This window comes from Colletotrichum godetiae (genome assembly GCF_030913485.1).
Source record: "Colletotrichum godetiae strain CBS 193.32 chromosome Unknown BDP55scaffold_1, whole genome shotgun sequence".
Taxonomy (NCBI): domain Eukaryota; kingdom Fungi; phylum Ascomycota; class Sordariomycetes; order Glomerellales; family Glomerellaceae; genus Colletotrichum; species Colletotrichum godetiae.
Genome location: NW_026851249.1, coordinates 1,653,155 through 1,674,905, shown reverse-complemented (window position 1 = coordinate 1,674,905; position 21,751 = coordinate 1,653,155). Strand labels below are relative to the sequence as shown.

Sequence of the window (21,751 nt, the reverse complement as noted above, 5' to 3'; positions counted from 1 at the left end):
GTCGATAATGGTGGGTGCTGCTACGTACGAGTACCGGGTCCGGTCTGGTAAGGCAAGGCGAGTGGGTTAGTAGGCTAACGTTCTATGCAGCTTGGTTTGGTTTCCGCCAACTGACCGGCGTGATGGGCACATGGCCTCATCTGGTCTGTGGTCTCGCGTGGTAGATCAGGGCCGACAGATTTGTTGGAGCCAAGGTGTCGTGGGTGCCTGTCTGTGACTCTGTCCAACACTCGGCGTGCGAAGGCGCACAGAAGAGGCAGAACAATAAGGTATTCGTAGTCCCGTAAAAGTCGATGTCAGAGGCGAGAGGCGCGAGGCGCGAGGTGCAGAGTGCGCGCAGCACATACTGCGAAGGTATCCCACCCGACATTTGAGGCCGTCCTCCCGAGCGGTTGCAAAGGCGCATCGAAGGCGAGGCACACACTTGTCTAGCTCCATGCAATGACCCCGTTCCCAATCCTCCCAAGTTTCAGCGGCGGCAGCTTACGATGCATGCCGGGCTGCTACGGCGAACTCGAGAGGTTTCTTCATCCTTTGGATTGGTTCTTCAGGGACAATACTGGTGATGCGTGCGCCGGCATCTACATGGTAGCGAGATGCATCGAGCATCTTCAAAGTATCAGCATTCGTGCAATCAGAACACGGGCAAAAGGGGGGGAGGGGATGCGGCTGATCGAATTTACCTTATCTTCCACACGTGCATCCACAGCTGCTCCTCCTCCAACTACTGCTTGACGCAAACAGCAAAAAGCACAAAAAAAAAAAAAACACATAATAATAAAAAAATTTGATGACAAAAATAAAACTTGCCGAGAAACAGACGAAGATGTCAGTCGAGGTATCTGTAAGGCACGGTACATTGCTCAGGGCTTGAATATGCGTAGGGACGTGAAAGGAGGAAGATGCAGCTACAACTTGCACAAGGCACATGTGGACAGTGTTGCAGATATGGCTCCCGTACAGTGCAACGATCCCTGGCTCGTCTAATGCCTTCTTTCCATTTAGGTCCCATTCAGGAATTGGCTAAGGTACGGGCATTTAGCTCCCTGTTGCTGATGGCAGGTGCTTCAGGGAGGGAAGGAAGGTGAATCTGCAATCTGCGTTGTTCCTTCTTTTCCTGTTTCGAAAAGGCCGACTCCACCCTGTCGTTGCTGCCTCCCACGTCAAACTCAGATTGGCGAGGGCAGGAAGGTACCATGCAGTGATGTGGTGCTGGCAGGTAGGAATACTCGCAGGGCAAGAGCACCACCTCAACACACGGAAGGTAGGTACCGTACTTATTTATTCGTGGGTACAGAGTATGGGGGCAGGAAGAACACTCGAATCTCAAGGAAAGTGCGACGGTACATCATTTTTGCTGGCCAATTCATTCCTACTTTCGTACCTACTTACTTCCAGCTTACTGCGTAGGTCTTCCGTCTTCCCGTTGCCCACAGTGTCTGGACATTCCCGTCCCAGTCCTCCTCTCCTTCACCTTATTGATGCTCCTGCCCTCGCCCAACCGAATCGCTTGACCGAGAATCCTGTACAGGTTCTGTTGCTCCTTCCCTCCGTCACTCAGATACCGTTTGGAGTCACCAGCAGATCCACGTTGATATTTCGTATCTCCTCTTCATTTCCCACTTCACCAGATTCCCATCCTCATTCCTTCTTCCGTCCCTCGACGTTACCTCTGGCAGACGTAGGCATATGTCGCGCTCGTACTCCTTACAACTACCTCCACACCTCGGACAAAGACAAAGAAACCGGGCAGACACCTTCGGCCCGCACGGTTCTTACACACGCATTTCCAGTTTACGCGCACTTTACACGCACACACGCACAGACAATAGCACACGCGCAGCCCTTCCACGGTTCTACTCTGTACCCCCAAAGACACGGACGGACAGACTGGCAAGACAAGAGACAGGCGACAGCCCCCGTCGACACGCAAAAGAGAGACACCACAGTCTACCACACGCGCCTCCTGGCAAGCACCAGCCCTCAAACGGTGCCAACGATCGCCGAAAGTCTACAAGACCCCTGAGCCCGGTCGCACTGCTACCACCACCTTGGACCAATCCGCACCCTCTCCTGACGCCGTTATCCCCTCTAAAGCCTGTGCCACCAAGAAAACCGGCCTAACAGGAAGACGTACCGGCAGGGGCCTCCCTTCTCTTGTCTCTCTCGCTCGCACGCCCGCCCGCTAGCCTGCGTCCCGCCCTCCAGTTTATTCCGTCGCCCACCACCTCCACGGTCCACCTCACGCAAAAGTTGGATCCCCTCGACCTCGACCTCGACCGAGAACCACCGTCACCACCGCTTGCCTACCCTACCATACCATTACCACGACCGCGACCTGCCTCTGCTGCTACGGCATTCAAAGACATACCGGTACCTACCTCCACGAGCAAGCAACCCTTACAACCCTTACTACCTGCGCATACCTACCATAGGACAGCCTACACGTATCACCTCCGCACTCTCCTATTCCCGCTTCTCATCTGCGGCTTGCTCCCCACGACTCCCACAACTCTCAGTCTCTTTGGAAAGACACTGGCGCACTTCATCCCACCCATACCAACTTCACTCGCTGCACACACCCCCGACAGAGCGCCACGGCAAGAGCACAGACGCACAAGCCGTCGACGCAATTCGCCGACTGCTCTCGATATCAAACGTTTTTCTGTAAAGGAACAGCGTCGAGCCGGTGACGGTCACTCACAGGGTCCTCGGGGCGAGGCAGAGATAACGCAATCGCTGTCTGTCTGTACGAATACCGCATTCTCGACAACTGCGACTGCGACAGGCTAGCCACTTACACAGAACCTTCGTCAGGGTGGTTGCACCTCCCCACCAGGCAAAGTAGACACAAAGTATACTTCCAGGTTGTGCCTTAGCATTGCCTTAGCCCACACCAAACGCTTTCCCACCTTACGCGATCGGCTTCTGATTGGTACGATACGTCCCTCCCGAGTGCTCCAGCGGCGGCGCAATTAGACCTCCACAGCACGAGCATCCCTTGTCCATCCCTTCCACTCCCACTTTCTCGAGTCCAGAAGTCCAAACGCGACTGGAGTGGTGGACTGGACTGGACCACAATCCAAAAGAGCTCGAACAAGGGCCACCACTTTGAGAAGAACCACCGTCGACGCCCCTAGGCCCAACAGCCACCGCGACCGACCAAGTCTGCTTTCACACACCCTCTCAGGGCCGCAGCTGCAGCCTTTCCGCTGCACTGGCTTTTCGATACTAGCCGGGTACTTCACGTCTGTACTTCCCTTCTCCCTCCACGTCGCCAGATTCCCATCATCAAGCGAACTCCCTGGGTTTCCTTAGGTACAGACCCAACAGACTTTGGCTACAAGCCACCTTTTCTCGATACTTTGCGCCGCCAAACCCCACGATAAACCGACGACATTGACGCCGTCCTGCAACATCTTTCCGCACTTCCGCCCGCTTTTTAACAACCCCCCTCTTCTCTCGCCCATGCTGGACACTTTCGCGCAGGCTCACAAACAAAATTGTGCCCCTAGCTTCTTCTGTCCTGCCGACCAGGACCCAAGCAGTCCAAGTCCAGAGGGACCCCCCGTCACGGTAGTCGTGCTGTCGAGTTTGGCTTAGTCGTTTTCCGACTCTAATCATCGAGTCAACCCACCCGTGGATGTAGTCCTATTGGATACCTGTCACCATCAAGCTTCGAGAGGCCCCGGCAAGTCGACCTACTCTAGCCTGTCATCTGCTGCGCGTGCCTACCGCTTGCCGGTACCCAAGTCTCAGTCACCTCGTCCCAGTTTCCCAGAAGCTACAGATACCCGACTGTCGAACGCAACCAGCCCAGCAATTCACACACTGCTCCCGAGTTCCCCCCCATGCTCTTGGAGCGAAGCAGGCCAGCCAGGAGCCCGTCCCTTCCCTCCTCCATACCCGCTGTCCTGACGCACCGCACCGCGCCGCACTCAACCCAACTCAACTCAACCCATCAAGGCGCGCACACCATTCCTCCTGGCCGTCTCTCTCACTTTAACCACTTCATACTTCGCCCACCACACACACACACACAAACACACTTCCCACCATCACACCTTGCCTTTGCATCCATTTCTCTGCCATCAGTGCCACTACTCCCTCCCGGTACCTTTATACCCTGCTCAATTTCTCTCCTCCTCCCCGAACTTTAAGGCACGATACATACATAACCTTGCGACAACTCCTCGCGCACGCTCCATTTCCTTCCCCCCCTTCTCCCAAAACCTGTCCAACCCCCCCAACTTTTCGACATCACCCTCTGCAACATTCTTTCGTCGCCCTGTATCCTCCCGTCGCGCATTCGAAAAACGACATCAACACCCGATAATTTCACCGCGTCTTGGCCCATTTTCCCGCATTCTTGTTCACACGCGCTTCCAACAGTTCTCACCTGAGCAGCGCGACTGTGGCTGTTCTCCCTCTCTTTGTCGCACTTCCGAGGCAATCCAAGGCACCTCGCGCGAGCGCATGCACCGCATCACCGGCGGATGACAGGCGAGCAAAGGTGAACCAGGCGCATCTACAGTCTCATCAGCCGCACTCGACCTTCTGGGATGACAACGAGTCGCGACAACCCTCCTACATCAACAACGACAAATATCAACCAACTAAACAATTACTGCCATGGCTGCGCCGGCTTTTCTACAACAATCGCAACCCTTTAGGTCCTCAAACACCCAGGCCCCATTCCTCTCGTCCGTCAACCCCTTTGAGCGCGATGCGGCTATGCCTGTCGGAACGCCATACACCAACCCGTCCTCTGTGGCCGCCTCTGTCCTGATTCGTCGCCTCCCGCTGAACACCTCGGAGGAATCGCTTCGACTCATGGTGGTTTGGTCCAAAGAGCTTGTCGATGTCGAGGTGCTTCCCATAGATCAATCAGAAGACAAGGGATTCCGCTCGGCCATCTTGAAGTTCCGGACCACGAATGGGGCAATCGAAACAAAGAACATGCTTAATGGGAAATCCAACATTTCCAACGACGCAAATATGATTGTCGAGATTCTCGGAGGTAGCCCAACCACATCAAGAAGATACGCCGAAGCCCCAGGAACCGGATCGTCGAGTACTGCATCCTCCGCAGCGTCGTCAGCCCCATCCTCGCGACAGCCATCACGATTCAACGGCGCATTCCAGTCTCTCGAAAAGATCTCGCCGCCTATGAATGGCATATACGGCTCCAGCGAATTGCCCAACCCAGAGTCCAGCGCGCACTATCAGAACCTGTTTTCGCCTCAGTCTCCCATCGGAAATCACCTCACCGAACGGACGCGCATTTCTGGAAAATCGTTAATTAACAATGATGCCGCCGATGATGACGAGACCGGCGAGCTATTGAAGGATCCAGTCGCCTACGCGGAAAATGGAGCTACAGCTCAGAGAAGAGCCACGGCCCCACAGCTACCCATATCGCGTTTGGCGAGCCTGTCCCTCAATACCACCAGTACATCACCCAGCCCGTCCTCCCTCCCGCAGTACGGTCAACAAGGAATGTCAGCGATGTCGGCTCACCCAGTCATGTCACCCACTGTGATGGGTGGGGGCCCACATACTGTACCCTTCCACATGGGGACCGGTCCTTACGGCCGTCATAACTTTCCGCCGGTCAACCCTGCCGACCAGAACCCGCCTTGCAATACCCTCTACGTGGGCAACCTCCCCATCGATACGTCTGAGGAGGAATTGAAGGCCATGTTCTCCAAGCAACGGGGTTACAAGAGGCTTTGCTTCCGAACCAAGCAGAACGGGCCCATGTGTTTCGTGGAGTTTGAGGATGTTTCCTTTGCTACGAAGGCTCTCCATGAGCTTTATGGCCACCCACTTCACAACAGCGTCAAGGGCGGGATCCGCCTCAGTTTTTCGAAGAACCCCTTGGGAGTCAGATCGGGTCAGACCCCAGGTCAATCAACGTCTCCAATGAGTGGCATGATGACAGGTTCCACAAATGGGTTCAAGACTACCAACGGTCCGCCTCCAGGACTTTCGGCGCCACCTGGACTCGGTTCTGGGCGATTCAATAACGGCTCTTCCGGCACTCCACCTTACACCGTTGCTGGCTTCCCAGCAAGCGGCAATAACAACGTGTGGAACGGGTACAACAGCAGCACCATGACTGCTGGTGGGCCTGGTTCTATGATGAATGGAAACAACTCGAATTATCTGCCACCACACATGCTTGGCAGGTAAGGCATACAGCTACGTAAGGATCCCCATTTGGCTGCCAGAGGCAGTGTGGCGAGAGTCCTGGCGTTACGGTGTTAAGTGCGGATACACGGCAATAAGGCAGAGCCAGAAGATACTTGGGCAGCATCGAGGAAGGCGCTGTTTGAAGATCTCGGCGCATACGCATTTTCATCGGCATTTGATTTTCCCGGCATCAGTCATTTAACTTGATTTTTCCCCCTTCCAATGTCACATGATTCTCACTCGCCCTTTTCCCACGGGCCTGATTATACTGGTCTGCCACAGCCATCAATGCTGGAGTGGTGTTGGTCACTTCGTTCATGTTCTCATCGGAGTTCAGGAACAAATCATCAGTGGGCGTTCGTTCTGATGACTTCGGACACCAGACTACAGTTCGGTTGAGGCTTTCTCTTGGCCTTGTCTTTCCTTCGTTTACCAATCAATTTCGGTTTGGGTTTCTTTATTTTCATTCAGCACGGCGCGTGGAACGGACATTTACTATGGTAGACGAACTTTGGGGAATCTGGTCTCATGCCCTTCGGACAACAAATACCCAGTGCCGACGACTCAAGGATGGAGTTCTTAGGTTCGGCATTTTCGGAGATGCCTTCGCGAGGCGTCCTGACGATTTGGGGCTACGGGTTCGAGGTTCTCGCGAGAGAATGGGATATTTACTGGCACAGCGACTAGCGATTGATGTATGGGAAGGGAACGTTGTATTGAGTCTTGGGAGCATGGCATGAGTTCACCCCAAAAGAGAAAACGCCCAAAAGCACAGAAGAGAGCGCGAATGGACTCGGTTGATCTCGCAGCACTCGCCAACCAAAACGAAAAAACATGGCATGGAAGTCCAGGAGAACTCTTTCGTTTGTTTCACTCAACGCATGTACGAGATATAAAAGGCACGCTCCACCAGAAGATGGAAGGTGGAGTAGGGAGAACCGCCGCGGGCATGGGGCCATGGGAGAGCCACCTGGCAGCGACACTTTCTGGTCACGTCAGAACCTTTCGTTGGGCCAGGTGAGGACCATCACTGGATGGATGGTTTATGGAGGTCAGGCTGCATCGAGCTGTTACGCACAAACTTTACGGATACGCATCATCGGGGTTATCGTTCGGCATCAAGACGGAAGGGACCTCATCATCACACATCCAAGGGTTTGGTAGGGACACAAATGGGGGTTCAGGAAACTGGAAAGGATTGTTCCAGTCCTGGTCCTCGAGGGGCATTGTCATGTTTCATTTGATTTCATTTTCTTCTCTGATTTGTTTTCCCCCTTCCCAACCCGTCAGTTTTCCCTATCTATCCCCCCCTTTCCCTACACTGACTGGGACCGAACTTTGACTAGCACATTGTGGGAGCGAACATACCCCCTTATGGGATTCTCATAGGCCAAAGAAAGGAGTTTTTGATTTGCTGATGACATAACCTGCCCTTCTTTTCTTGCCACTTTTCGATTGGCTAATTGAGGATAAAGTGAATGACGATCTTGAGCGACCAGGTGGCCAGGTACGCAGTACATAGGGTCGGTGGGCATGTGGACAATCATGAGCCCCGCTGATTGACAGGCACGAACCACGTCAGGTCCGGTGTCACAGTGTCGGCGGAGACCGGGGTGTCTAGAGCCTTGTGGGGCCATCTGCTTATGAGCGTGTACTTTGTACTCCGTACAGAGGATCCCTACATATTATACTTGTATCTGCAGAGATATGTCCGCTCTCATGCCTCATGGTTCAATATTCGCGATGGAAGCCGGTGGTGGGCTTTCCTCGAAGGAGAGATGCCGAGCTTCGGTGTAAAGGGGACGAAGGCGCCGAGGCGCGAGGCGGGGGAAGAAGAAGGATGCGCCACTTTGAACCCCAGTCGATCCACGTGAAGACATCAAAACTTCGGCATAAGGTGGAACCCCAGTCCTTGTCCTTTGCTCATAGGGGAGGGAGGCTGCCGGTACACTATTGCATCTGCGACATCATTTGGATACGGCAGATGCTCTCTATCAAGAGCAACGTGCGGCTTCTTTCACTTGGGAGTTTATCCAGCATAACTCTCATCAGTTGTGGGTTTCGGAGGACAGGGGGCTGGACACCGGATGGACGGGAACAATTTTCACCAACATTTTCCCACAGCAGTAAGGTTGTATTTCCTAGACGGCAATAGGAATCGGGCGAAGTAGTCAAATACCAATGGTTCTTGAGTAAATCAAGAAAGAAATCGTTGCCGACCGAGGTGGTTTGCGCTTGTGAGGCGTGATGTGATGCAGAGGTAAAGCCGGATGCCGGAGCTGCCTCCGAAGCGTTTGGCTCAGGCGGGGTTGGGCCCATACGTCCGAGGAATCGTGTGATTGATCACAACCTCGCATCCCGTAAACCGCCGTTTGAAGACACACAATATGCATTCGTTGTTTCGAACATTTTCTCACCGGTAAAATCTGCAGTCCCGCGGCAAATTACCTTGCAGCCTGCGCGCGGTAAGGTCCAACGTCTTCCCTCGCTGGCAGTAACGACTTTGGAAAAGGGCTGTACGTCGTATGCATCGAGTGCCCCGACGACATTGCCAGTCCTCGCAACATGGCATTTCGAAGGGTTGCAAAAGAAGCGTGTCTCGGAAACCCGTTCTGTGGTCGACACCCATCCACAAAGAATGGCTTGCGATGATCGTGGCGTCCGAGACAACCCACGTTGAATTAATTTGGGATGATGATGGTGATCCAGCATTCTTGAAGGGTGCGCCATACATGTATGTAGTGGTACCATACTTGCTCATTGGATGGAACCCTACCTCCTGCTGCCAATCATTGGTTGCCAGGGGCCTGGCTGGTGGTGTGGAGGCTACCATCAACCTGAAGCGTGGGAGTCGCAAGTTGGTGGTGATGGGATGAAAGTGATGGTGGTGCCAGTTGGACTTTGGAAGTCTTGGGCCATCGCCCTGATGGGACTTTATTTGCTGTGCCTCGCGGCGCGCGCGCGTATAGGTAAAATCGATGTTTTGAGAGGATTGGATTGTGGGATGCCGGCAATTGCACGACCCGAGGTTCTCAACGTTCTGCAGCCTCTGGCAGAGGTTCAGATGATTACGTGGGATATTGAGATATCGAGAAACGCTTTCCGTGGGGGAGAGATGTGAGGAGGATGAAATCAGAATCAGAGGTCGAGTCATCATCGAGGGCTTTGCTCCGGATCATGCGACAGCCATGAAAGTGAAACGCGATGCCTGTGCCAGTGAGCAGAGACAGTTCATCGATAAGCAATGCATCTCAGGATGGGAAAAGTGCAAGACGCAACAGCAGGCTGCGAGTGCATATCTGTGAATGAACCTACAGAACCTGTTATCCTGCGGCACAGACGCCATGGGACGCGGGCGCGCTCGCGCTACCTTGGCCCGTTCTGACGTGTTCTAGGCCAAAATATCCCCGGTGTGGCACGCAAACATTACGGACGAATGAGGGCGTGACAGCGACATTGTCGATTATTTGTTGTATCGTGTGGTGTGCAAGACGAAGGCCAGTCAGAAGTACTGTATAGATGCAGAGGAGAAGGGGAAGATTGGAGAAAGCGTTTGTGAAGGATGGGTAGAGGGCACCAACGCCAGGACTAGCGACGGCGCGGCGGTAGGGGACGGCTCTTCTCCCTAACGCTCCCGACACGACCCTTTAACTGCTCCGGTCAAAGTGCTAGATGGGCCAAGTATCGTACCAAGAGTCTTGCGGGAGGGTGGCATTCGTGTCATCCAGGTGCAGTGGTGATGGTGGTGACCAGCTGTTAGTCGGCGAGGACGGACTGTGGCTGGCGGGATGGGCTTCACCGGTGAGGGGCGGCGTCTAGGGACGGGACGGGACCGGTGAGGGCAGGTGAGTGAGATTCGAGAAGGAAGAGGTCGACGTTTATTTCGTGCGCACAAGTTGGGCGGTACTGGTGGTAGAGGTTGAGGAGGGGGGTAAGCTGGAACCGAGGCCCGGCCGCTAAGGCAGGATGAAGTGGCAAGGGGTAAAGATGTGTGAGAGGCGATGGGAGGGAGGGAGGAAACTGTCACGTTGTGATTACCCCGGGGAGCAATCACTGTCAGTTGTTCGATTTCCGGCGTTGAAGAGTAAATCTGTCATCTGCAAGTTGCTTGAAAGGGGATGTTTGACGAGAAGGCTGCTGAAGAATGGGAAAGAAAAGAGATGATGTTGGCATGGTCGTGTGGACGCCCTTACCTCTGGCGCCTTCAAATGTTTGGTTCGCTTAAAAATCATGGAGGGTGTCGAGATAGGAGGGAACGCGGAGGTGGCGGCGATCGGTCTGGACTTTTTGCCCAGAGAGGCTGCTTGCCCTCGTCTCATCTTGCTTCTGTTCCGATCAGGAGGGAAGTGACCAACAATCCCACTGCGCGCGCCAATATCTCGGCGATCCGGGCCCGGGACCGATGGGTGGTGGGGCCGGTGTGGGCGTAACCTCCACCGGTGCGGGCCCCGACAACCGCCATGTGACCACCTCTCTGATTGTTACGCCTCCACAGCGTGTCGAACAAGATTGTAAGCGGACACGACTGTCGCCGCGGTGTAACCTGATGGTTGGAAGATGTGGGGATGAGGTATTGTCACGCCGTAAGATGGTTTTCGGTAAGGTATCTTGGCTTGAGATGGGGCTGAAGCCTGATATGACACGACTTGATCAGCTGGGAGAATTGAGGTGGGACAGCAGATATCTATAAGGAGACACATTTTATATGATCCTGGAGCATGGGGGTAAGCGGAAAGCATCGGCTTGGTTTATATCCTGATGGATGGTTTCGGTCTGAAATATTATGGTTGAAAGAAGATTTCTCTCGCGCACATGACTATGGTTGTTTCATATGGGATGATGTATCATACAGGCTTAGGGTTTTTATTCATAGTATACCAAGGTCCACATCAAAGCAGACGAAGTCTAGTGAGTGTAGGGTACGGTGTTGCAATAGCAAGAAGCTAGAAACTTCTTTAGTCAACGAGCATCATGTTCAAGCCCAAACTCATAGTTTCCATTCTAAGTAGTTCCTCTGTGGCACAGCGTCCAGTATCCTCTTCGCTCGCTTCATTCTCGGGGCGGACATTTCCTCGACTGAGTAAGGCAATCTACAGCCATGGAGGTAATGGTAAGGCACTCTCCAAACACCGCAAAAGGGGCGAATTTTTGTTCAACCATCTCAATTATATGTCCAATAATAACGTTTTACGTTCACACTTAGCCTAAGTAGATTCCTATGATAAGAAAAGAAGTGAGCCATTCAGGTACCTCAGCTCAGTTGGGATGTTTTCCACTCGACTATCAAAGTCTTCAAATGCTCTTGGCGTCTCGTTCACTATGCTTTGCTAGTTCGACCCTAGACACAGTCAAACACCGATTTGGAGATGGACTATTGTGCACTTCAGCTCGTTCCCATCGCCCTTCTAGACTTGTACTTGATTCATCGCTAAGATTGAAACTGATTCAGCTCATTTCACTGGAATTGTAACAATCGTATGGCTCTTGGACTTGTGAGATCGTGGACTTGAGACAATTTGAACTTGGCTGTGAAAACAGAACCCCAACATGCCGAATCATAGTGGCTCACGTATGCCACTTACCACTCTTATCACAGGGGCTTTGCCTACTTGTAGCATACAATTTTGAATACCGAGTTTTCATGCGCGCGTTACATCGTCTCCCTTTCTATCTCAAAGTAAGTATGAGGATAAACGAGCTGAGATCTAAAAGTATACAACTCCTACCTGAAAAATGACACACGTACTGCAGTATTACGATTATCAAATACGATCCTCTTAGCAGACACACGAGATCAATGGTATGAGAGCAGCGGCATGTCTTGGTCCGCTCTCTGACCAAACTTTACTGCTATCACATACCAAGGTTGCCACTTATAATGAGTATCTATACTGCGGAAACGATACCGAGCACTGCCTAGCGCCTGAGGAACCAGCGTTTGAGCAGACTTAAAATTAAATACTAAGGTTGCCTCCCATCTGCCGGCGAGATTCGCGCAGCCTGGCCATGTCCTCGTTCACTGCCAACGCGTCAGCCGAGTACATGTCACTGGCTTTCTCGCGCTGCTCGCGGCGGTGTTACGCAAACGCATGTCTTACTGTCTCGGCGATGCTGGTGAGGTAACCAGTCTCATGTCGTCGTCGAGATGGGACCATCACGTTATGAATAGATAACGTCGTGTACCGCGGTAGCCGTCGTCGTCCTTGGTCTGATTCAGGGGGAATATGCAGGGGGACGCGAGGTGTATCGAGGGAAGATACTCGCGTTTGTCGTCATTTCTGGTCGACTCTTATGGCATTGAAACTTCACCCTTTCCAGCCAAGCAAGAAGATCAAGTCCGCCATCCAGAAAGGGAGCGCTAAGCCGACCATGGTGAAGCTTACTAGGGCGGAGACCGACGACATCTTGCATTGATCCTCGCATATCACACGCTCAGTATAGAGAGACAACACCCAGTGAGGGTGTTCAAGTCGCACAATTAGATGGTGAGTTCCTAACTCAAAAGTTAATAGACCCTTTTCTTGTAGTGATCATTGCCATATTAAACCACGCTCTCCATACCTGGGCGTTGATAAGTGGTCAGAGGGGCTGGAGAATCCTCACATATATCTGCAATGATACTTTGGTCAAAATGTCGGAGTAGTATCCGTATACAGCGGCAATCTGGTCTTGAAGTGGCTGTGGGGGAGCATGACCTGCATGACTTCGTGCGCGCCTGCCGAGGTTACCAATATCCAAAAAAAATATATACGTGCCCATGAAGCAGACACATACAAGTAGGCAAACCCAAAGTGGCAACAGTTATCATTCTCGTGGTTGCCCATGCTATTTGCGATCAACACAGGCATAGTCCCACAAAGACGCTACACCAGCAGCGAGCCACAGAGAAGAAGCTTAGAGAACCATGGATTAGAGCGTACAAAAGTGGATAGAAAAGAGCGAGACATCATCAGCCTTAATGCATAGGAGGAGAGTACTCGGAAAGGACGAAAAGGCTTAACTTTCAACCGAGACAACAGACTCGACATGGATGGATTAATCAAGTATGACCGTGACCTTGAAGTCAATCCTTGGTAACCTGTATTTTACAATGGTTCGGAAGTAAATAGCTTGTTCCTAGCCAGCCCTACGTACCATAGCAGTTACCGACACTGATAATCAGTAACATAGACGTAACTCGTCCTCGCGGAGAAGGCATCTCCTCACCCTTCATTTTTGAGTCCCAGGGTCCACCAAACTGATCCGTCGCCTAGCCAAGCTTCCCTTCATGAACTTGCTGGTCTCTGGTTATCGGATGTAATTGTACACTCACTGATAGGCTCTCGACTTACTCCCTTAAGCTATATCATGCTCAGGTCTCATTTCCGAACAAGATTTCAGAGGTCTATCCATGCACGACCTTCCTTCAAACGGCTCATCTCATGGAAGCGACGGGTCATTGCTACAACATCAGAACTGACAGCTCGCAAATCCTCCTCATCAAAAGGCACACAAGTACGGCCGAGTCTGACAACTCCCATTTCCGGCTTTGGCTTTCCCGACTCTACCAGGCTGAAAAGTAAGTCTCGCCGCACAAATCCAAGCCAAGGGCAAAACAAAAGCATAACCAACACATCACATCGCCGCAATGAGCAAAAAGATGGACGATCTGGGAATCGAACCCAGGACCTACCGCATGCTAAGCGGTCATTATACCACTAAACCAATCGCCCATTGGATGATCTAGCCCGGACTTGAACCGGAGACCTTCAGTGTGCTCAGTTCGAGTTGCCCCGAATCTGTTAGACTGACGTGATAACCAACTACACCACCAGACCAGTTATTGTTGAAGGAAATCGGCGTAATAGCGCTTTATCAATGCAAGCAATCGAGTTGTGCGCGGTGAACGGCGGGACCCGCTTGGTTGCGGAAGCGGGGCCCTAAGGCACGCTGCAGAAAAGTCTGGTTCATGCCGGATGTGGTGGGTCGTTTGATGCAGGCCCAATCAGTACCGGCCCGATGTCTCGTCAGAGAAACTCCCACTATCCACCGAATCGAATTCTGGGATCATGGTTGTGATCTCGCTTGAGCAAGGTACCTGCAATGTGATTTCATGTTTCGTTTCCGACCCCGTCGTCTGGCTAGGGCGAGGGAAGAGTCGGGGGCGCTGCAACCTCTAAAGTCGATAATGGTGACAATCGTGATGCAGAAAATTGACCAGACCGTTCGGGGAAGGTAGTAAGGAGGTCTGGGTTTTCCTCATCTTGGTAGATGCCCGGCCTGATAAGACGATATCTTGAATGGTGCCGTATATCCAGACAACTTTGCTTCTCGGTAATGCCAACCCCCCACGCTGCCTTTCGTCAATTTTCTCGCAATATTCTCCGAAAGCTGTCCAAAGTCCGGCCATGACGACGACCTGCATGCAGCTGCGGCGTGGGGTGCTACAAAAGTAGGGCACGCGTGAGCCGCATTGGAATAGACGACACACCGATCCATGGGGGCGTCTTACACGCAGCAACGGCAACGCACTGAGGGGCTCTCATGTGCTTGCCAGTCGTACAAACGACCAGCTCCCTGCTCCGTTGGAAGTTTTCTCCAGTCAATGAGCTATGTGGATTCATGATGTCTCCGGACAGACGAGGAGGTGACATGGCGAAAGCTGGTGTGGCTTCCAAGTCGTGTGCCCGAATGCCTAGGTATCGAGACCTAGTGTCCTCAGTGCAGTCCTCGAGAACATCTGCCGTCCGCGATAGCTCTGATCTCGTACTCGGGCTGAGACGTCAACTGACGGAGGTGTTCACCTGAAGTTCCGCGCCTCCCGAAACATGTGAAAGCATGCCATGGGACAGTCTGCTATACCTTCAACATACTTGGGGCAACTTCATGACTGCTTCGTCCTCGCATTCGGAGCATGTGGCAGCGGAATGTCACTGCTCGGGCCTCAAAAAGCCCAATATAGCCACATTGGTCAGTGCGTTGCAGTATGGCAGCAGCGAGCTAGATACGCACTCGACAAATTCGAGAGTTCGGCATTGCAAAGCGTGTTCGGCTGGAGATCCCGTCAAGGACCAGATGATTTGTCCATGTTGCTCATGCGGGTGCAGATCCTCCACATACTGTCGCTGGGAAATCCATGGAATGAATGGCCTGGCGTTTCTTTTGCTGGGCCTGTGCTTGCAGCGTCCTAAGTAATCGTTGGTGGGACATCTCAATCCAAGTAAGATAGGTAGAATGCCTCTTGATGAGCAAGGAAACCAGGATGCCTCAAGCCTTTGCTCTGGGCCATCAAAGACCGAGCAAGACCGTACTATCAAGAGATATCGCCGGGCATCCAAGACGATTTTTTAAGGAAAACATAGTACTGCATCAATATCGAAATGAAGCCCCAGGATATTAAACCGAAGACTTGGGGACCGAGCATTTATTAGCAACTGTGACTAGCACCGGCCGCATTGACTTGGTCGTGGAAGGCTTGCACGAGTTGGCAACCAGAGAATTTAGAGTTCCTGCCTGAAACTCAAAGGTGGACTGACACAACTGGTTAGCGTGGTGATGGTGCAGTCCATCTCATCTTAGCCACGTGGAAAGGTGAGATGGCGGAGATGTGGTCAGAGCGCCTAGGTGTGAAGAGTCTCCTCGTCTATCCGTACCTCTTGACTCTGTAGTGTAAGAGACTTTTCTATGGGTATGATTTGTTGAGATATCTCCACGTAGCTATTGGGGCAGCCACTGAGAACATCAAGCCGACGATTATCGTACCAGAGTCGTTGGATATGCTCCATAGACTATACTGCAATGACCGAGACGGGGGATCGGGCAGGGGATCATCCAGGAAGCGAAGTTGACAGCTCACATTGGAAGAGGTGGAATAGACCAGGCCCTAGACGTCGTTTGTCGAGTATGGAACCTAGCAGATTGGTTCTCCGGTTTGAGCAAAGGCTGTTCTTCAGAAGCTGCCAACTCGGAGATAGGGAGGGGATAGGAATGATCCTTGGGGCCAATAATCTCTGGCTTGGCCTGGTCTGCAAGGTCTGAAGGAGCTGGCGATCTGGGCGACCATGGGCTGCGGGAGTGACGTTTTGACGACAACGACGCGGCCCGAGGACATGGTTGACGATCGGTCGCTGCATCGAGCACTCAATCACACATGCCGGATTCGGGTCAGCTACCAAAGTAGGAGATCAAGTCGGATGCAACGTAAAGAAAACGACAGGGAAGGCGCCGAGAACCAGACCGTCTAGACGAGGCATAAGAGTTTAGTTTTGCGAGCCCCCCTTCAGGCTTCATCGTCATGGGATGAGTCCGCCACGCGTAGTGGTGTCCTTGGCTGTATCGGGAACAGGAACTCGAACTTGAATGGGAGGGGCGCGCGAGCAACGAAGTGTCTATTAGTACACTCGCATCTGCGGCTAGCATCCATCCTGGGGACCCCGGAATCCCACCAGTCGGTTCTCAGGTACAAGATGCAGGGGCGCATGCTCGGTCGTCAGTAGTCGAGATCAGGCTATTCTGGAGAGGGAAGAATTTTCTCTATCCCCTCGCGAACCGAGGTGACGGGTGAGGCGAGGGAATTGGACGCCATGATTGGCGAAGTAACGACCGACCACGAGTTGTCTCTAGTTGGAGTAATTTTGTGGCGGTGTTGGTTTGCCTCGGATGAACTCAAGTAAGGTAGTCGACCGCGTATATCCAGGACGAGGCACTGGGATGGTTGGCTGTCATGGAAGCGGAATTTCAGCAACGGTTGCGACGTTGCAATGGCTAGATAGAGAGGTTAGCTGCTAAGCAGCGTCCCTGGCCAGTGTCTCGGCTCCGGGCCTCGGTCGATGACCGTATCCAACCCGCAGATCGTTTGTGGCCCTTGCTGCACTTTATCTGAAGCTCTGTGGTGCCGAGAGACCGTGTAAAGCTTGTGCTAGTCGAGATTGGAGTGTAGAGTCTCTGGTCACTGGGTACCTAGCTATTGGGAGGGTCGTGGCGGATCGTTCGGGAACACATCGTTGGGTATCGACTATCGAGGACGGAACGTGGCCTTGAAGCTTTGTGAAAAAGAGAAGGATTATCGGAACAACCCCTCATTGCTTGCGCGGACGAAGAGCAAAAGTCTAGTAGATGGAAGACGATTCTTCTCGATGAAGTGCATAGTGGCCTGCCCTGGGTTGACAGGGACAGGCCGCAATGCAGGAGAAGTCGAGACAATGTGGGCAGAGTGGATGCGTCTAGAAGAGTTGAGAGATTTTTTTTAAAAAAAAAACCGAGTCTAAGGCAAGGTACAGAGACTGGGAGACTGGCATCGATGCAGGTTGCAGGTCGCAGGATGTATTCCTCAATGGTATGGCACCTGCATGTAGTCGAGAGCTTGAGTGCGGCGGTGCTTCATGGTGTCGTCTTGGAAGTTGGGCCAAGTTCCAACACTGATCCCATCGCGGCGTCGCCTAGACTTACCTGCCAGGATGACAGCCTTGCAGCAACGAGGAAGGATCGAGCAGTAAGAGCTAAGGTGGTTGAAGCTGCGTGATACTCTGTACAGGCAAAGTCAAAGTTCGAGGTTGGAAAGCTCACTGCTGTGGGGTACGAGGGACCTTGAGTGGAGATATTTGCCTGGGTACCTTCTCATGTGCCTCCCCAATCCAACTGACACTTGTAGCAAACTGGAAGTTTCCAAGTGAGTCCTGGGTCAAGGCCGTGGATTATATCTAAGAGAATAGGGGTGAAGGAGCATCACGGCTGAAGCAAGCAGGTGCAACTAAACATGGTCACATAAGACGACGAGTAGTGAAGTGAGTTGTTCAGAAAGGAAAGTGAGGTACTTGAGGTATGCATTTGTATCAAGTCTATGACGCAGTGACTACCACATGAACTCGGGCCGTCGAAATGGAATCCAATGTAAATCTATCAAGTAAAGTAGCGACGGGAAGTTCATGTTGGGAAAGAATGAGACGGAGACAGCCCAGGAAGGCATGGATGATGATGGTGATGGCATGTACACTGTGGGATGCCTGGAAAAGGAAACGGCAGGGAAGGCATGGCGCGGCATGGGAAAGGAAGGAAGGACGCAAAGAAAAGGAGAAGGAAAGAACGACAGCCGCATGTCTCCATGTCCCTTCCATGTTGGGGCCGGGGGGATCGCGCGCCTGCCTCAGTCATAGTGAGAAATGAGAAACTGTGAGGGTACACTGCGGATAGTGTATAAGGAAGGCAGTGGCAGTCTGGCAGAAAACCAGGAAGGTGAGGCAAGAGAGACTGGGGACTCGGGGATAAACCACGAGCTGGTTGCTTCCCTGTCCCAAGACACCACGTTGAAGGGTAAGGTACGAATACCTGACACTGACAGTCCGTATCTCAAGCCTCAAGGTAAGCAATGGGGCAAGCATCCATCCATCCATCCATCTGCATCTTTGCTCTTGCACCTGCAGCTGTCCACCTGCGCTTTCGGTACCCACTATCTCCCATGCACGCAGTTCCTAGCACGCAGCAAGACTCCATCCGCGGAACGAACGAACATGGGAACATGGGATGGAAGCAGAAACGGAAACATCACGGAGCGCGCTAAAACATGCCTTCTCGGCAATCCACTGCGACCTGAAATCCACAGGACCAGGGCACCACACGTCCTGTCAACTTTTGCTCGACACTGCCCGGGGAGGGGCTCGAGAGCCCGTCTGCGCATGGCGGCCATGGCCTTGCTTGCCCGTGAGAGGCCCGGCGACTATCCAGAGCCCACACAAACTGCCCGCCTCGACTGTTCGTACATACGCACTACCTATGGCACACTGCCACCTCCGTTGCGGCGTTGCGGCGTCGCGGCGTCGCGGCGTCGCCCCCTCTCTCCCCTTAGCCCTGGAGACACATGGGAAGAGAGGAACCTCACCACATGGGACGGGTGGGACAAGACTGGAGAGTCCCACCTAGGTATGCAGGAGCTGTGTTCGTGCGCGCTGCACCCAACTGGAGTCTTGCTCTGGCTAAACGGCAGACAAACCCTGACTCAGCTACATTGGGACAGAGACCCGTTCCCATGCTGAACCCACGGACTCTGAGCCTGTCGACAGCTCAAAAAGTGCCGGCCGAAAAGAGGTTGCTTTACAGACTGCCATGGTCTATGCTATGCATACGGATACGCATACGTACAGACTACGGGAGTATTCGTACCCTACCTATCCGGCCACTATTCCATAGTATCCAGTCTACTGTCAATCTGAAGATGTATCCCGAGGTGTCATGTCTCCTCTATCCGTACTCTACCTACGTAAGCCATGGCTTGTTGGAAGCTGGTCACAGAAACAAAGTACCTACCAACCTACCTTACTTGAGCCAAATACCACTCTACTTGGATCCCGTCGGCCTCGGCCAAAAAGGCAGCCAAGAGACGGCACGGCATCGCATCCTCTTTTCCCGCCTCCGCCTCCGCGAAGAGACAAGCCAGAAGCCAAAAGTCAGAGGCCAGCAAGCACCTCATCCTCAGGACCTTCCTCAATAATCCCCGCCGCCGCTGTCGTGTGAGCGGGATGCCACGCCGCCCCACCCAATCATTGACATGGCAAAGTGTCGCTTGCCGGGGGGGGCCAATTGGAACCCTACCTCGACTACTTCGACACCCATTGGATCTTGCCTTGCGCCGCTGTGCCTCACACCAAAAGGGCACAGTTCCATTTCAGGAAAGAAGGAAGACGGCAAAGATTGGAGTTGGAGTGGACGGGGAAATCAACAGAAAAAAAGAGTCTCCAAAAGATGGACGTCGCAACACAACCGCTCCCGACCTTAGATACCTTACTATTGTAAGGTAATGAGTGTACTTCATACGTTTGCACTTAGTTGACCAACGTTGTCCGGCCGCAGGCCCCCGGATCAACATGACGCTCAAGCACCACACCACCACACCCAACTCCCTATACTGTAACACGCCAATGATGACCGCCAACCTCGACTTCAGCTAAAACCCATTCCTTTGAAGCCCTGCGACAAAGTCATCAAAGCTCCGTCCCCGGTTCTCTGCCCTAAATAGCGACGACGTTGAAGCTACCGCGCAAGCGTCCGACAGTAGTGTCAGCCTCTCCGTTATTTCGAGACAGGAGGCTTCCAATCTGTGAGACAATTCCACATGCTTCTCTTACTCTCCATCCTATCCATCCTCCTGCTCCTCTTCCGCCTTCATACCTAATACCTTACGTAGTACGTGGGGATTTTCTCCAAGGGTACAGCACTACAGCCCGGCATCTAGGTAGTCTGTCCCGTTTGTATTCTCACAATGCACAGCCAATTCTCATCCTCAGGTTGGCGGTAAAATCTGGTTCTCTGGCTGTCTTGCATGGTCCCTCCCGTCGACCCGTCGAATCGACCAGTCGTCAGCATCAACTGGCCTGGCAAAGCCTCTCTCTTCACTCGCCCATTCACCTGCCAGTCATCAGTCACATCACCTACATCGCATCGCATCGCGTCCCGTCACGCACCTTGCCTGCTCGCGTCACCTCCATTACGTCCTGTCTTTCTACTCGCCGCAAATCGCTTCTCACCTCCGACTAGTCGTTTGACTTCCTAGGTTTGCGCGCTCGACTAGACACCCTGGTCAAAAACGGTATGTCACCCGGCGGCTGTGTCTATCAGCGTGCACCCACATCCAATTCCACATATTTCATCACCATCTCTCAATCTCGTTGCCGCTCGTCTGAGATTCAACATCGAGTGCGACCTGAAGAGAGTTCTTCTCCTGCTTGGGATGCTGAACCCACTCTGAATGAGTCAGATTTGCTCTTTTGTTGCTTTTCTTCTCTCCAAATGCCTACGTCCGATGGCCAGTGTCATCCATCTCGGCAGCCGGCAAGCGGAATTAACCTTAGTTGACCAGAGTTATCGAACCAGATCAGCCAGCCACCAACCTGACCTCATCAGCCTCTCGGTGCTGTTGATTGTTCATCGCAAGGCGAAGCTGCAACAGTGATCGACGGCCATTGACCAGTACTGGCCTCCCTTGCCTTTTTGTCTGCCTCTAGATATCCCCACCCTCATCAAACGGGGACCATACTCTGTACTGCAACTGGCCTTCTCGTGCAGTTCAGTATTCGTACTGACGTAGCCTGGCACCCAGTATCCGTGAACCTTCATCTCCCTTACGCTCCCGTCGTCTTGCTCAGCTCCGACTGTGCTATACCTGAAGGCTGTACGTACCCGCTCAGGACCTCAGCCAGCTACCTTACCCAACCCGACTACCCGACTTTACCTCACCAGATTCGTCCACGGGGCGCCAACAACAGGCTGCTGCGACGGAGTTATCTACGGGGGGATCCTCCAGACGCCCAGGTCACCAAGTACCCCAGCAAGGTACCTCTCACCTACCCTACCTTGCCTTAGCTATCCTCTCCTCAATTTAGCGCAGCTGGCTCGCGAGAGGCCCTTGCAGACGACAGAACGACCAAAAACTGCTGCACCAACACCCTTTATTTGTTTTTAATTGGGCAGCTGGCGTGTGAGAGGAAGAGAGCTGGTTGGTGACTTTGACTCTTCTTTTTTTTTCTTGTCCTGGCCTGGCTCGTCGTTGTCTGTTTCTTCTTCTTTTACTTTCCCATTCTTGTTCTTC

At 52.9% G+C, this 21,751-nt stretch overlaps 4 protein-coding genes and 2 non-coding genes across 6 annotated transcripts; 3 read left to right on the top strand and 3 right to left on the bottom strand.

Moving 5' to 3' along the window:
- Nucleotides 1–1,300: 1,300 nt before the first annotated feature.
- On the top strand, nt 1,301–2,026 carry BDP55DRAFT_625556 (uncharacterized protein; the record flags this gene model as incomplete). Its single annotated transcript, XM_060571492.1, has 1 exon — nt 1,301–2,026. One exon carries the CDS (start codon nt 1,301–1,303, stop codon nt 2,024–2,026), a length of 726 nt encoding a protein of 241 aa, XP_060437074.1.
- Nucleotides 2,027–4,632: 2,606 nt separating this feature from the next.
- Nucleotides 4,633–6,195, top strand: BDP55DRAFT_722544 (RNA recognition domain-containing protein; the record flags this gene model as incomplete). The annotated part of the gene is made up of 1 exon (XM_060578624.1): nt 4,633–6,195. The coding sequence occupies one exon, from the start codon at nt 4,633–4,635 to the stop codon at nt 6,193–6,195; it is 1,563 nt and encodes a 520-aa protein (XP_060437073.1).
- A 2,284-nt stretch (nt 6,196–8,479) lies between these two features.
- BDP55DRAFT_17463 (uncharacterized protein) lies at nt 8,480–9,833 on the bottom strand. Its single transcript, XM_060565772.1, has one exon. The coding sequence runs from the start codon at nt 9,350–9,352 to the stop codon at nt 8,609–8,611; it is 744 nt and encodes a 247-aa protein (XP_060437072.1). The 5' UTR covers nt 9,353–9,833; the 3' UTR covers nt 8,480–8,608.
- A 4,002-nt stretch (nt 9,834–13,835) lies between these two features.
- BDP55DRAFT_t8 lies at nt 13,836–13,907 on the bottom strand. Its single transcript has one exon. It is a non-coding gene; the product is annotated as a tRNA-Ala (tRNA).
- A 6-nt stretch (nt 13,908–13,913) lies between these two features.
- Nucleotides 13,914–14,012, bottom strand: BDP55DRAFT_t7. The gene has a single exon. It is a non-coding gene; the product is annotated as a tRNA-Val (tRNA).
- A 4,320-nt stretch (nt 14,013–18,332) lies between these two features.
- On the top strand, nt 18,333–19,202 carry BDP55DRAFT_625554 (uncharacterized protein; the record flags this gene model as incomplete). The annotated part of the gene is made up of 1 exon (XM_060571491.1): nt 18,333–19,202. One exon carries the CDS (start codon nt 18,333–18,335, stop codon nt 19,200–19,202), a length of 870 nt encoding a protein of 289 aa, XP_060437071.1.
- Between the last annotated feature and the right edge of the window lie 2,549 nt (nt 19,203–21,751).